The sequence below is a fragment of the Coturnix japonica genome, chromosome 4 (assembly GCF_054131305.1).
Source record: "Coturnix japonica strain WE chromosome 4, WE-NBRP24, whole genome shotgun sequence".
In the NCBI taxonomy this organism is placed as follows: Eukaryota; Metazoa; Chordata; class Aves; order Galliformes; family Phasianidae; genus Coturnix; species Coturnix japonica.
In genome coordinates this window covers 21,413,287-21,427,417 of record NC_140666.1, presented here as the reverse complement: position 1 = coordinate 21,427,417, position 14,131 = coordinate 21,413,287, and the positions used below count along the sequence as shown (strand labels likewise).

The 14,131-nt window shown below is 41.6% G+C and overlaps 1 protein-coding gene across 21 annotated transcripts in view; it reads left to right on the top strand.

Moving 5' to 3' along the window:
- NXT2 (nuclear transport factor 2 like export factor 2) overlaps positions 1-14,131 on the top strand; it is a 60,220-nt gene that overhangs the window by 41,409 nt on the left and 4,680 nt on the right. For 6 of the 21 annotated variants that reach the window (XM_085546240.1, XM_085546239.1, XM_085546236.1 and 3 more), the window contains one exon: positions 13,765-13,851. In XM_085546240.1, the coding sequence (XP_085402366.1) occupies positions 13,834-13,851 (18 nt within the window). In that variant the 5' untranslated portion in view covers positions 13,765-13,833. The other 15 variants (XM_085546237.1, XM_085546229.1, XM_085546227.1 and 12 more) reach the window with 9 other exon arrangements.

Sequence of the window (14,131 nt, the reverse complement as noted above, 5' to 3'; positions counted from 1 at the left end):
AGGGGGCAGCCAGCAGAACGTATTGCCTATATAGTGCAATTTGGGCTTGGGCTGTTGTGCTCACTCCCTACAGCACTACGCAGGAAAGCAGGAGTGTTGATTGTGTGAACAAATCACTTTTTGTCCATAAGCTTGTATTCTCAGAGGAGTAGGCATCACATGCACCCACTCTAAGCCTAGAATCCTTAATGGTGTTATTTTACTTTACTCTTCTGGTCCATAAAACACCCACACCGGTGTGCTGGTGTAGTTCAGTTGACTTTGTGTCTATCACGGATAAAATTCACAGGAATTTATCTGGGGGCTGATGATGACCATGTCAGGCTTTTTTAAGCATATTGCCATTTTATACAAGCATTTCAAGGCTGTAACCCAGTATGATGCTGTAAGAAATCAGTTTAAAATTACCTGAAAGGATTAACAAAGCATCATTCTCTCTAAGATCTCCTCTAATCCTTCCTGCTTCTAAATCAGCAAGTTACCACTATAGTTCAAGTCTATGCTGGGATTTGAGAGAAGTCAGAATTTCTCATTTGTTTGCTTTGGGATTCTCTAACATTACAGATCTACTTATGTGGGGTCTCAGAAGTGGGAGATGTTGGTAAAGCGGTGGCCCTGAGGTGTGTCACAGAGTGAGGCCAGTGTGTGGCTGCAGGAGAGTTACTCTGTCAGAACAGAAATGGCAGTGGGAAGCACCAAGCATTTTACATGATGGAGCCTTTGCAGTTCCTTGCCTCTACTGCCTGAGTGATGCAGTTACCTCAGAATTTCTAGTTTAGTTTGTTTACAACACCGGGTTCTTCTTTTTCTTGCTAGTTGTTCAAGGTCGTAAAGATCCGTCTAAAAATAAAAATTAGAACACGTCCCTGGTGCACATTCCTGTCTCCTTTCTCAAATGAGACCAACCAGAAGGCAGCTGACACTAATGCTAACAGTGGTAGTTGAATATAGAACATTGCTGAATACACCGGGGCACCAGGGAGTGCTGCTCTCAGTGCACAATGGCTCTGTTATTCATTCTGGCAAAACACTGCTGTGGTGACTGAAATTAAGGTGCTAGGAAGAGACATTCTTCTTGCAAAATCCTCTGTGATAAGAAGAATAGAAGCATGTCTTCAACTTGTATACATGGCTTCGAAGACAACCAAAGACAAAATTTCTTTAGTTCTCAACAGCTCTCGATGCCCAGGGCACCTGCTGTGAACACTGCCAAAATTCCCTCTCCATACTCATCTACTGCATGCTCCAGAACCTGCTTTAAATGATCATTATGAGTATATGTGTATTTTGTCTTTTCCTGCACAAGATGCATACTGCATAAGATGTCATTTTACCTATTTGTCTTTCTGCTTGAGCTGAGAGTAGAAGAGCTGATTCCAGTTCTACAGAAATTATTCCAATTATCCATGAATATAAGAACAACTTTTTGGGCTTCACTTTCACTTTTTGTGTATCTTCCTATCCTACTGTTTTAGTAGTGTATTGTGAGACACTCCAAGGTACTGTCCATGTGTGGAGAACATTTATTACACTGTTACTTTCAAATGTGTGTTATTTTGTTTTCATATCTTAGATGTTGGACAAAGACCTCTTTTGCTTCCTCAGTTATAAAGTGCCATGCTTGGAATGAAATTGTTTTTACTGTTGGGTACTACTAGTAGTTGTACAAACAGTGCAGGTGGTGCTGAGAAGCCCAAGCACTTTGATAAGATGGTGGCCACCAGAAGTAAACCCTGCTTTTAAGAACAGCTTTCAAGCTTTGTCTCAGGGCTCTAAGCTCCTTTATCCATCTTCCAGCACATCTTCAAAGCTTTAAAAGCTCCACAAAATACCTAAGGGAAATAAACGTGCTGTAAGTTTGGATAGTTCTGCAGAAATGCATTCCCAACACCTACACTCCAGGGTCTTGTTTCAGTACTGGGGTGGCTGGTACATGCAAAAGGAATGCACAGACAACTGAAAGCCACACTTATATCCACAGCTAAATATGGGCATATAGTTCTGGTACCAGATGTTTACAAATACGCCTTCTGCTTGTTTGCTCCTTACTCTTTGAAACTAAAATTCCTCCTCCAGCGCTAGAAAGTAAATATATTGCACCAAATTCTGTCCTTTAGACTTTGCTCTGACATGTGATGACTAAATGTTACCCCGCTGTTTGACCTCAGTCACAAACCATATACTGCTTGGTAGTCTAAGAATGTTTAGCCCATGCCTGACCCTATAAATCATTGCTGAAGTGTGGAAAGGCGCTGCGCTGCCATCTCTTACAGCGCCCGCAGTGCAGCGGCTGCTCGGCTGCAGCTGAAGGGCCGCCTGTCGGTGACAAGAGGAACAGAGCTGTCAGCAAAAGACATCGGTTTTCTTCTTGTTTGCCTATCCGTCTCTATTCTCTATATTGGGTTAATGTAAGCATTGGCAACCTAAGTTACATAGAAGTCTTATTTATTTATTTATTACTTACATTGGTATCAGTATGTGCTGTTTTCTTTATTTTTAGCTTTGTTCCTTTACATCACAGGTTCCCTTTAAAGATTTTTTTGAGCTTAGTTATGTTTAATCAGCTCCAAGATTGGGAGGAATAACGTTTTGGGCCACCCATTTTGGTAAGTCCACACTGTTAATCCCAAAAGAATCCTTTTAAAAAAATAAACAAACAATAAGAAAAAAAACAACAACAACAAAAAAAACAATCTATCTCTTATTTTTTAACCTTTAGCTTAATCCATAAAGGTAAGCAAATCTGAAATGCTGTGAGGCATCAGCAAACCAGGGTTGCCTACACCTGAGGGGAAAGCAGGTCGTTTTCAGTGGGAGGGCAATTCTGCTTGTATAGCTGAGTGCTGTGCCCAGGGTTTCATAAAGCACTTTGATAGTGCACACTGTTAGAGGAAGGGGTGTTTGAAGAGAATTCTGGTGGCTGTTGCTGTTGTATTTGTTGTGAGCAGTGTAAGTTCACATGCTGAGTAGTTTCACTCATTCTAAATTCTCCTTTGCAACAAACAATAGATGCAGAGAAGTAATTAGGCGGATAATTGTCTGGCAGGTACTACCTCTGCTAACTAGATTTCCCATCCATTATGTGCTTTACTGATTCTATTATTTCCCACTGGAATGTGTTTTAAAAGCAATTTTTTCAGGATGCACCTAGATCTCCTTTTTTCATTACCTTTGTTCCTAGTACTTATCTCTTACAGTTCATAAACCAATCCATTTTGATAGGTATGCCTCTGTTCTCTCCTTTCTTCCGAGATATTACACAACTCCTTAATTTCCACACTTTCTTGTTACACACATTTGTATGGTGATTTCATCAGCCTTCACCTTCAAAATCTGTCCATGCTCTGAAGTTTTTCAGATCTACCCCTCCATTCCTAAGCACTCTCCTATCACACGATGTTGCTTCATTTCCTGTTGAATATCTTCTTCTCAGGCAATAACACCGCAGTCCTGCCCATTGCTCAACTCTCCACCGCTTCGTGCAAAACATTCCCTAATAGGATTTCTAATAAACATGTTTGTTCTTTCCCCACAGCTGTGACTCTCTTAGGTCACTCCCCAGCCCCCGCTGGTGTAACATCTTCAATACTTTCCATGATCCAAAATTTCTGTCTCCCTTCACCACCATAGCTTGTTTTAAATGTATTTGTTGGTTTCATGTTCTCGGCCTGGGAATCTGACCAGATCCTTCCATCTTCTTTGCTACATAATGTTCTGAGTTAAACATTGCTTTCAGCTCCTCCTTACATGGTATCCATAGCAACTGGTTAACTGCCTTGAACCTGACCTTTTTGGAGATGCTGTGGGATCTGTAAGTTTGAGTATGGTTAGGAATATTCAGCTGCCCCATCTCCCATTCAGGATCACTGCACACTATGTCAGAAAAAGTGACCAAAACCTGAGGACAGGAACAAAATGTAACATTTCCCATTTCTGGCTGATGAGAAATTTAACAACCAATTGTTTGTGTCAATTAATGTGACAACTATTGAGCAAACAGCTGCTACTCCAGATGGAATATGTGTGACAGCTGGAGGTCCAGGTGCATTGCTCTGGAATAAATCAACACAGCATTGGCATGTTGGTTTATTCTTGGCTGTTTTGATGGCACTTCCACCAGCTTCTCGGATGCTCTCTTCTCTATCCTTAGGAAACCTTTCTTTCTTCTTTTTTCTTCTTTTTTTTTCACAATTGTATGTTAAAGTGTTGGAATTTAAAAGGAGGGAGAGGTTTTACATGATAGTAAATAGAGAAGGATTTAGAGACATGGCCTGTTATAATTCTGTGAGTATATTCATTCTGATGTTTTAAAATGTGATTACAGCAGTAATGTACTTCATATTTTAGACTTCTTAAGTTGTACAGGAGCAGGGAAAGCTTTTTAATTACAAATCACTAGCCTTGTATCCTCATTTTCCTGACTGGGATACAGTGCCAGGTGGAACAAGGGCTGAACCGCTGCGGATGGCATTGTTTACTCTCTGGAAACTAAGTTAGGATCAATAATATATGCCACTGAGGTCCCTGAATAAGTTGTCTGGAAGTTTATCAGTGTAACACTCTGTAACCTTTTAAGAGAAACCTTTCAGTTTCTGAATCACTCTATTAACCGATCTGTTTTAGTGCCTAAAAGGAAAGAATCTCTCTCAGTATCCTTGCAGAAGAATCTGGATAAATAAATCCAGAGCTCATCTAGGAAATCCCCAATGTGGATTCTGACTGCTCTAGTCCTCACATTTCTGAAGACAATCTTCATATCCTTAAACGTATTCTCAAGAGAACAGTGCTTTGAAAGAATAGCATTTTTAAAGGTTGTAAGCACATCCCTCTCCTGGATACAAATTCTGAAGGAGTGCAAAAAATGTAATAAATGTCTTAGGATTTGTTTTTTCTGAATGCTTACTTTTCGTTGCAGTTTGGTGATAAAATCAGAAATGCTGTTATAAATCACTCATGATTTGAGTTCCCCCCATACATACTGCTTTGTTTTTGTAAGTAAATACCTCATTGTCAAGCTAGCGCAATCATGGTAACTAATAATTGGAGTTAGTTGTCTTTGGTGAATCATTACAGAGTTTATTATTAATAACTCTAGTGGGAATGCAAATCCAGTCATCAAATACTTGATGAAGATGGTAAAAATGTTGTGAGAAGATTCACGTACTTTGTGTTAAAAGAGATCCACTCCAAAAGTCACAACTGGTCAATGGAAAAGTAGGTTAGGTCATATGTGTATATCAAAGGTAATGCATTGAGCTAGGCAGGTTATGTATAAATATTGACCTAGCTTTGAATTGCCATAAATAAACAGGACCTGTGAAAGAACAGAGGTTAAAAGGAAGCTGTGTCTGGTCTTGCCTCTTAAGCCCCTCTTACTTTTGGGACCAAATGTTGCTGTTTTAGTGGATATCCCTTGAAACAACTGAGGCAGGGAGGAACACAGTCAGATCTCATGTTTTACCTCTGGTCTGGCAAAGGGCGAAAAATATTTGGGAAAAAAGCAAGGTAGACAGGATCCTCCATGCAAGTCCTCACTCGCAAAGATGTTAGGCTCACCATTTGATCACTGTGTAGCACAGATGAGCACAAACTTTAGTGTAACACCAACATCTGGCAGCTCCAGTATTTCCATAGTATCCCATGGCTGCACTGATAGTTTGAAAGGAGGTGTAGAGCGTGGGTTATCTTCACAGTGTCCTACAAAGTGGAGAACTTACATGCAGAGAAACCCTTATTTACTATTTTGGACTTATCCATTTGGGAAAACACATTTCTACCCTTATCTATCTAGTGTAGAAAATAAGTTATTGGTGCACCTCCCTGCTAGAAAGCAAATTGTTACTGCAGCCAAAGGGATGTAAGCAACTGGCCAGAAGTGTGCCATTGATTTCGTGGAATTGGGAACTGGCACTGGAAGTTCTTCTGCATGCCCTATGTCTTACTTCAGTAAACTTTATCGGAGGATATATTTATAGTACAAAGCACGAATTAGAATCAGTTCATTCTGTATGGTTCCTCTTTATTACTGAAAAGCCCTCTGCAAATAGGCGTGTGGGTAGAAACTTTTCATACTGTTCAGTCAGCTCTGTTTATTTGTATTTGTTTCATGGGCATGCTTAAGGTCTCCCTGAGCCATTTGTAGGTACAGAGCAACACTCCCTCTGATACTCACATTTATCCTTTGGGCTCTGAACTGGGTGCCCTGTTGTTTCTGTCAGATTATGTATGTGTGTGGCTAGAAGGAACAGAGAGAGACAAACTGGTTGTGAAATCCAAACGGAAAAATCCCAAATATTCAGGTCTATTCAAACTGATATACACAGGGTAAACCAAATGCACAGTTCCCTTTAACAGCTGTTGCAGGATCAGCCAGGGGATCTTGCACCTGTTTTGTGAGTTCTCCCAAAATGAAAGTAATTCTTTATTTTTTCTTTTAGAAAAGTCATCATGAATTTAATACACGGGAATAGTAACTAGGGGAATATCCCATACCAAATAATAGAGCTATTTTAAGTTACAGCACTTTTGGTACCTAAATTGCCTGGTATTTTTACTTTGTGTATATTGGTCATTAATTTGAAATTGCTCCAATGCCTATTGATTAGCTTCATCTGAAACGCAAGCATCTATTAAACAATACTGATTTTTGCATCACCTTCTGGCCAAGTAGGTTAATTGAGTGGTGCTTGGGGAAGTTATTTCAGATACTGTCTAATATTTGCCTTCAAAGAGCTGATGGGATTACTTGACATTTAGCCTACCTGCTAAAACTGCAGCTCAAGCAGTGAGACTGTGTAACTCAGGTAGTGATTTCAGTTGCATTTTGAAGAAAATCTGTTTATTCCCTGGTTTGATATTTAAGCCAGATCCAGTTTCTGTTGGAGCCAGTGGGAGTTTTGCCATCGTTTTAGCAGTTTACTACTGGACTCTGGCAGTTCTAGGGAACACAGCATAGCACAGTTCTTGTACTTTACTGTTAGAAAACCCTGCATTTACAGCAGTGTTATGCATTGAGCATAGGTCAAAATAGTTTCTTTTAGTTCTGGATTTTAGTACAAATTCAAAACCTGGTATAGGTTTCAGTCAGCACTGAGCAGTGTGCTTATATATCAAATGACTGGTGTCACCTCATTAAGAAGAAAGAAAATATTCCTAATGCTTCACCTTCTCAAATTTCTATGTGAAAAAGAGGAAACATTTTATCAGTTACTCTCACTGAATATTCCTCGCAGTCTTACATCTATCTGTAAAGCAGTCTGGAAGAGACAACGTGTTGAAGCTTTCTTTGGAACAGCCCCTTCAAGTTACATGAGCCAATTTTGGGGGGTAATAATTTGTATCTTGTGTTGTATCTTGTCTAGTGAGTTCTTCCTTGCAGTTGTGGTTGCTCTATTGTTGTTTATTAGGTGACTCCTGGCATTTGGGCATTTCTCTGTGGTCTTAGGCCTCACTTTACTCTGCTCATGCAACAGATAAGAGAAGCAGGTTGCAAAGTCCAATACAACATCTTTTCCTATACAATGTGCAAGTAACAAGTAACACAATAGTTGAAAATAGGTGATGGTTGCTTCTCAAAGCAAATGGCCTACTGTCCATTTAGTCAGTACAGCTGTAGCTCTTGTTTCCTTGGTGACATGACCTAAGGAATCCTTTAGGCCATGAAAAGAGGTAATAGTTCACTTCTCAGCCTTTTGAAAAACAGCAGAATTACTGGGAAGAAGGTGGAACTTTGGAAGGCTTTGCAGAGTTGGATTACACCACAGCCCCAGATCCAGACTGCACAGGTTTTGTATCTTCGACCTTCTCTAGTGGAAACTCAGATACCAGCAGTAAAACATTTAATATGGATCTATTTGCATTTGAGTTATACACTCCCTCTACAGAAAAGAAATATCAATACACAGAAACAAATACAATTCTGTTTATCAAGAACAATTCTGATTATTTCTATTAATACAACCACTACAACTTTTCTGTGAACCTCAGAAGGAAAGTAAATTAAAAGCAGAGACAAACTTAGCTAAAGCCACAAAAACATGACAGCAAAGCGCCTGTTAAAAGATCTCTGCACATCTATTGAGATAACCTAAACCTAATGTTTGCATTAGCTCTTTCCTTAGGTTCATAATAATGTTAAAAGTCTCCCGTTGCCTCCAAGAATTACACTGGCTCCAAAAAACACGTGTTTGGATTTAAGAAATCATATATGGAATGTAGAACTGATATATATGCAGGGTTTGTTTGTTTGCTTTGTTGATTGATGGATTCTATGACTGTATGATTTTATTTCTAGTTGAAGAACATCAATCTTTTTGGAGGAATTTCTTAACTTTCCTGTTAAGCAGAGTTAGAGTTTCATATGAATTTGCCTACCTGTAGAACCAGATTTTCCAGGAATGGAGCAATATGGAACAAACTGGGAATAGTGTGATTTATGAGTAAATTCGTTTGTTTGGGAACAAAAGACATGTAATAGTATTTTTAGGATTTATAAACACACACAAAAGGGATAAATATCAGATACTTCATCAGGGACAGAAGGAAGGGAAAGAAAGGGGCAGTGCCTTTCTCTCAGATCCTGACAGACCCATAGTGCAATTTAGAGTGGGTTAAAAAGTTGTGTTGTAGCTTGGATTTTTCCTTCTAGTTTTCTGTAAGTCTATAAAACAGAATGCTATCTGCATTTTAAACTGAAGTGCTCTTCTTTCTTCTCTGAGCCTAATAAATGTCTTGTAGAGTGAGGTCTAGAATTGGGCTTATGATACCAGTGCTCCAAAAGTGCACATGATTGACAATATTTTAGATATGGAATCTTTCCTCAAAATACAGTCTGGCTACTTAAGAACAATTTATGTAAAGGGAGAAAGAGAGGTTCGCTTCTTCCCTGGATTTATTAAAAACTGGGGAATACAGGATGAGATGTGAAAAGGAACCAGCCAGCCTATTGCAGCTGCAGCGCTTGCAGCCCCTGATGAGAAATAAGTATGGACTGTACTGGTTCTGCTGCACCCAAGTTCAAATAAACTGTGGCCGCATGCTGCAAGTGATGCTTGTAAAATCCTCTTGTCAGCTGATGTGTAGGGTACAATGCATCATATGTTTCACATGTGTTGGTAACAGATATTTGCAATGTTGTTTTGTGTATACAGGACACAACTGTGAGCTGGTGCTACACTGCAAAGTGATACAATATACTGCTGAAGCCATTGTCAGAATTTCAGTCTGAAATTTTGAGATAAAAGGACAAGTGCAAAGAGAACTACCTGATAAGTCTGAAAGGTGAGGCTATAGGCCCCTTCTGGCTAGTATACAAATACGCCTGTGTGTACATACACAGATTTTAGTTATCAGCTTACTAGCTTGAACTATTGTGGAGTCCATTGTAATGCGGATCTGTTTACCCAGCTTTTACTCACATATGGCTGGATTTTCATAAGCGCTCATGTACCATTTCATTACCTAATGAAATGAATAGGATTTTTAAATTTCCTCTATTGACCACAGTAGCACTTTGAACTAACCTGTTCCAATTATTTATCCCCCTAGGGTGTGCTTTGACACTGATTACATTCAAATAGTAATTTGTAATTGATCTCTCTCTATATCCCAGTGGGTCTGCCCAACGGTTATCAGTTCAATATATAGCAAGACCTGTTTTTCTGTAAAAAACAGGAGGGTTGTTTACTGGGATAAGTGTAATTACATTCTACCAGGTCTGGTATGACAGGAATTTGAGGTGGAGCAGTGCATAGTCCAGAGTCCTCCCGGGACTATAACAAACAAATTCTGCCTGTGTCTATCCAGAGAAGTATGTTTCTTTTTTTTCCTGAGAATAAACTGGCCAAACCAGACCTTCCTAAGTCCTCTGTGGTTTAATAAATCCAAAATCCAGCCTTAGCAGTACTTTCTTTTCCATCATATAGGTCAAAGTGTGAATGTGCCCAGCACCTGAGATCAACTCCCCACTAAAATCAGTGGATCCAGTTGTTGAGTTCTCATTCAGTCCTTTCTCAGGCAAAACACTGAGTCGTGATCCAACTTTGTACACGACACATGAAGCACCGTCTATCTGGATTTGGCTAGTGTCAGTTGCTTCTCTTGTTTTAAGCGGTATTTCCTTGAACTTACCTACACACGGCTACAATTACTTATGAATTCTGATAACTTTAACAAAAGTTTTGAGTACCGTGTTTCAAAAGAATCAGTCTGTTCAGAAAGCTTCAAGGTCATAGAGAACAGCATGCCTTTGTGTCGCATGAGGGCTCTCATGCTGCTTTACCAACTTGAAGCTGAAGTGCTGTGTGAATCACTGACCTTGAGGGAATCCTTGTGGTAAACACTGCTGTACCTGCTAAATCTTTGGGCTGTAATTGGACATTGTTAACAAGGATGCTGTATGTGGCATTCAATCGAGGAAGGTTCATAAACCACTGCAAATGAGAAAGTGAACCTACCAGTTTAATCTTAATCGCCGACATTGGTCATGGATCACTGCTTGTTCTGTTTTTTTCTTCCAGTAAAGTTATTCTAATTTGCAAGAACGCTGCCTTCTGCTTCCTCCCGAATTTGCCCTTCAGCACACATTTGTTGCAGTAACATTTTGAACCTGCCGACTTGTTATTAAGCACTCTGGACCCTTTTGATTTTCCAGAAGTATTTCTTTAAGTGATATTCATTTGCGCTGTGCATCTCATATTTCTAATACGTCTTTAAGGAGTTACCATCCTGCCTGCAAACGTCTTACATTTCTTTCTACTGCTTTTACTTTCCTGTAAAAAAAGTACTGTAAAAAGTACTGTAAAAAAAGTGAAAGTACTTTTCACTGTAGTGATGGATTTCTGTTTCTTGGTCTCTGTGTGGACCTAAATACATTTTGGCCACTGTGTGCTGCTCTCACAGTAATGTCTCACGTACAGCTTGATGTTAGGGAAAGAATTTTCTTTTGTGCACTGTGTTAACTGTTCTTCTAGTTGCACTGTGTCAACTATTTGTGAATGAAATCCTGACATGATAGAAAGGCTTTTTGAACAAACCAGCTACTCCAGTTTTCACTATTTCTGGTTTTATTCCTTATATGTTACTTATTTTATTGGGGAAGACATCGATAAATAAGAGATTAAAAAATCTTTTTTCTCAGGTTCTTAACTCAGTGTGTTTGAAAGACAGAGAACTGCATACAGTCTGCCAGCAGCCTTTGCTAAGCCTGCTCCAGGCTCCACAGGTGCATGTGAGTAAACGAGGGGGCAATGCAAATAATCACAGAATCACAGAATGACCCGGGTTGGAAGGGACCTCAAGGATCATGTAGTTCCAACCCCCCTGCCTGGCAGGGCCACCAAACATACACATTTACTAGATCAGGTTGCCCAGGGCCCCGTCCAACCTGGTCTTGAACACCTCCAAGGACGGGGCATCCACAACCTCCCTGTGCAGCCTGTTCCAGGGCCCAACCACTCTCCTAGTGAAGAACTTCCCCCTAACATCCAACCTAAATCTTCCCTCTTTTAACTTAAAACCATTTCCCCGTGTCCTGCTATTGTCAGCCCTTTCGAAGAGTTTACTCCACTCCTGGGAGTAAGTTCCCTTCAGGTACTGAAAGGCTGCAATGAGGTCACCCCGCAACCCTCTCTTCTCTAGGCTGAACAAACCCAACTCAAATAAGTATTTGACACAGCTCTGTTGTTCTGTGCAGGCAATTCATGGTCTCTGTAATAACGCAAACGTAATTCCTTTGCTCCATCGGGATTTATAGTGGTCATTTCCTACAAACTGAACCCATAGAAAAGGAAAGAAGCAATGCGGTGATGTAGACTTGAGGTTTCAGATGGGGAGCCGTGTGAACTTTCCTATTAAGCAATCTTTAGGGAGCAGATGTCCATTCAGCGGGTCAGTGCGATGACAAATGAGCCGGCAGCTGACAGTGCTGGCTGGGGTTCAACCCACCAAAGGGCACGGCCTCACATGCCCTGACTCACACGGCTGGGGCTGCACACGGACGGCTGGGGCTGCCCTAAGGGGACTCGAACCCGCGGCCTCCCGGCTGCGAGCTGCAGGCCGGAAGCGCTGTGGCGGAGCGCGGCAGGAAGTGTAGGCCGTTGATCGGCGCGCACTTCCGCCGCCCGCCTCGCGCCGGGAGGGGCCGTCCGCGCCTGCTGCCGCCTCATGGCCGCCTCTGTGGTGAGTCCGAGCGGCACCGCCGCCACAGGGACAGACCGGGATGGGGCTGCCATAGGGACAGACCGGGATGGGGCTGCGGTGCCGCTGCGGGGTCGAGGAGCCGCCGGTGAGGGCCGCGGTTATGAGCCGGGAGCTGCGGCCTCACGCGGGTCCGTTTGGCCTTCTCCGTCCTGGGCCCGGCCTCGGGCTGTGCCTTGTGGAGATGAGGGGCTGCACACACGGGGCGGGAGGCGGCTCTGTGCTCCAGGTCATGGGCTTGTGAGTGATAGGGTGTGTGAGGCTGTGCCTGAAGGGCCGTAATTAGGTGGTGGAGGATGAAAGAGGAAGCTAACGTTTGGGAATTGTCATCAGTACTCAAAAAAAAAAGTAGTAATTCGAGTCCAACATTCGTGTTAAATGCCGAGATGGAAGATACTCGTGAAGTGGTTAGACATTGGAATGGGAGCAGTGAGGAACTGAAATCTCCATCGTTAGAGATGCTGAAAACATGACTGGAGATGGGACTCTGAGCAGCCAGGCCTGACTTAGAGGCTAGACCAGACCTCAGAGCTGGCCTTGGAGTGAGAGGCCAGGTCAGATGCCCTATGGAGGCTTCTGAATATGTGTACAGGGGTACAGTTAAAAACTTGTTTTGAGTATCAAAACTTACGCAGTTTGTTTTCTGTTTGACTTAAATCCCTATTAAGTCCCTGAAAACTTTTCAAGGTGAAGCTGGATAAGACTTTGGGCAGCCCGATCTATGTGTGGTGCCCCTGTTGATTGCAGGGAAATTAGACTAGATGGCCTCAGAGGTCCCTTCCAACTCTTGAGGATTCTATGATTATACATTACAGGTTCCCTAACTGCTCTTTGCTTTACCCTGGTGTTTCTCTGTTGGTCTTCCTCACACCAGTTCTGTCTGTGTAGGGTGTAGTTTGCATTGTTTGGCTGCTGGTTAGAAAGCGTGTGTGCGCAAATGCCAGCTGATGGGGTGATAACAGCCATCTGCCCCAAATAACTAACCAGCCAAGTTATGACTACTGCTCCCCAGTGGGTGCTCTGGCGCTCCTTATCTCACAGTGCCACAGTTTCTGTTGGCGCTTGCAGGAATACAGTGCCATACGATGCCATACGGTGCCATACAGTGCCTTGTTGACTGCTGTGTCACTTTGGCTTGAGAATTGGCCTCTGGGTTCAGAAACTGTTGGAGGAGATGGAAAGGCAAAGAACAGTGTCATGTCCTTCCACGGGGGATTTAAAAAGAATAGTAGTGTGAGACAGTTTGTCCCTGTAGAGTAAGCAGAGATTATTTGATATGCTGGTGAATATTTTGCAGCATGGGAATTTCTCCAAGTAAAAGGGTTTCTTGGGGTAATTCTGTAGGAACTGGCAGTAGTTGTGGTATATGTTCATTAAAGACTACCAAGAAAAATAATGGAATTGTGATGTGCAGATGGAATTGTAAATGTTGAGAATGTACTGTTGAATTAGAATCAGAAATTATAACATTTTAAACACCCTAACCCTAACCCAATATAGTATATCATAATCAAATGTAACATTTAAAAATACTTAAGCTTTTTATTTGTCTTTTTTTTTAACCTCCAGGATTTCAAAACCTATGTGGATCAAGCCTGCAGAGCTGCAGAAGAATTTGTCAACATTTATTATGAGACTATGGATAAAAGAAGAAGGGTACGTACACATTTTACCAGTACTTTGGACTGTTCTGAATAGTTTCATGTGCTTTTTTAGCTACCATTACACTTGAAAGTAAGTACTTCAAGTACGTACACTTGAAATTGGTTACTGTAAATGGCATTGGAGTAGAGATCTCAGCTTGGCCTCCCAGGCTGCCCTGCATGGGGGCATGATTCGGAATGGGGCCGTGTTAGAAAGTACCTCTCTGTTCTTCAGTATAGTAGTTCAGTTGAAATCCAGATCCACGTTAGAGGTACAGGATTTGTTAGCTGAC